The sequence below is a fragment of the Dendroctonus ponderosae genome, unplaced genomic scaffold (genome assembly GCF_020466585.1).
Source record: "Dendroctonus ponderosae isolate FM_Combo_2020 unplaced genomic scaffold, Dpon_F_20191213v2 Dpon_F_20191213_2, whole genome shotgun sequence".
Lineage (NCBI taxonomy): Eukaryota > Metazoa > Arthropoda > Insecta > Coleoptera > Curculionidae > Dendroctonus > Dendroctonus ponderosae.
In genome coordinates this window covers 7,210,268-7,211,968 of record NW_026018165.1, presented here as the reverse complement: position 1 = coordinate 7,211,968, position 1,701 = coordinate 7,210,268, and the positions used below count along the sequence as shown (strand labels likewise).

The 1,701-nt window shown below is 33.4% G+C and overlaps 1 protein-coding gene across 1 annotated transcript in view; it reads left to right on the top strand.

The window, feature by feature from the left end:
* LOC109537818 (probable G-protein coupled receptor CG31760) overlaps positions 1 to 1,701 on the top strand; it is a 117,305-nt gene that overhangs the window by 110,730 nt on the left and 4,874 nt on the right. The window contains exons 14-15 of the mRNA XM_019904720.2: positions 1,066 to 1,171; positions 1,227 to 1,370. Of these exons, the coding sequence (XP_019760279.1) occupies positions 1,066 to 1,171; positions 1,227 to 1,370 (250 nt within the window). The remainder of the gene's footprint in view (positions 1 to 1,065; positions 1,172 to 1,226; positions 1,371 to 1,701) is intronic.

The following is a 1,701-nucleotide window of genomic DNA, read 5'->3' as shown; positions in this document are numbered from 1 at the left end:
AGACAGAATTTCCTCACGTCTTTTATTACAGATTGATAAATAGTGCTCTTATTTCGCAATAAGAACGAATTATTTATCAAAAAGTAATCAAGAACGATCACCCAGAGGGTATCCGGCGACACACTTAGGCTCAAGCTGTAAGAGAGAATTCCAGTTAGTAAGGAAATTAATTTGAAAAATTACCTTGATGGTTCGATAGCTATTTTCTGCTATCATTATCGAAAGGACCTAAATGAACAAAAAAAAAAGAATGTGTTACTAAATTGTGTAACAAAAGTAGGATAATACCGTATGTAAAAACTCGCTCTGATAATTCGTTTTTGCAAATTGTCAGTTATGTGAATTTTGATTTTTAATTTAATAAAACTTGATTAAATTTAAACAAATTATGTGAACATAATGTTTGGGTAAAATAATCTCACATAGTAGTGCGATGGATCAAGATATTTGTCTGGGTTTATTACTAATAGCACACTCATTTTCCACGCTTCAGAAATTACATGGGTCCATATTCGTTTAATTAAATTCCAAAATTGCTCGCCTCATTTCAAAAGCATTTCCATATCGTCTTAATTTACGATCCTGCTGGAGCGAGAAAACTCATTATGAATGGAAAACTTTCATCACGAAAGTCTAGATTTAACTTATTTAATGTACGTGGAACACTTTTCTACCTATAAATTAACTGGAAGATTAAGTTGAGTTTTTTTGTTTCTCAGTATTTTATTTTCGAACCTCGCGATTCTTTATCAAATCAGCATTAAAATACGAATAGTCAGGTGCTAAAGTAGAAACACTGAGAAGCAAAAGAACTGCAACATTTCTAGTAAAAGTTAACTGATAAATATTTTTCTTTCTCTATTTGGATTTTAATAAATTTTGGTGACAAGTTTTTTATTCCCTTCTTTATTGGCTTTCCAGTTTCAATTTGATTATGAAGAGAATAAAACCAGACATTTAATATAGAAAAGATCGTAAACTTTTACGAAGATATAATTTAGTTCTATTATTTAATTAATCACATTTTCTCCAACAACCTTTCCATTCGTAATTTTATTTGTTTAGTTTATTCATCTTCCCAAGAGCAGGTCCAGACATCAAGTATTTACTAGGGTTCATCAGAACTCAGCTTTCAACAACCACAACCATTGCATTAGTATTTGGGCCCAAGGTAACAAATATTGTACCAATCGGAGACGAATTTAAGTGAACGTTTAATTTTTCAGATATACAGGGTGCTCCATGGACAAGGCGATCAATGGGATGATCGAGTCAGATCTCGTGGAGTCACAGCGTCATTTTCTTTGAATGGAATTGGAGTCGTTCCTGAGCAAGCTCTAGATCCATATCAAGAAAACGAAGAACTAAAGGTATTAGAAATATATAGCTATCTGCATACGATGTTTCGGGTTGAGTGCACAGGTATAGACTCTGGACTAAAACATTGATAAAGCTCAAAACATGCTTTTAATTTAAAGGGAAGGAACTAGAATCTGTTTGTGCGTTTGACTATGAAGATTTATTCAAGCATAGTGTTTTTTAAACTTAAATTATTTTATCGGACTATGAAGGCTTTTACGGCCGGTTAAATCACATTTAGGAATGCTTGTTTTCCGGGCTTTGAAGCCGTGGTCTATGGGAATTTCTTCCTGACGTTTCGTCCACAACTGCGGTGGACATTATCAAAGGCGATGAGGCAGT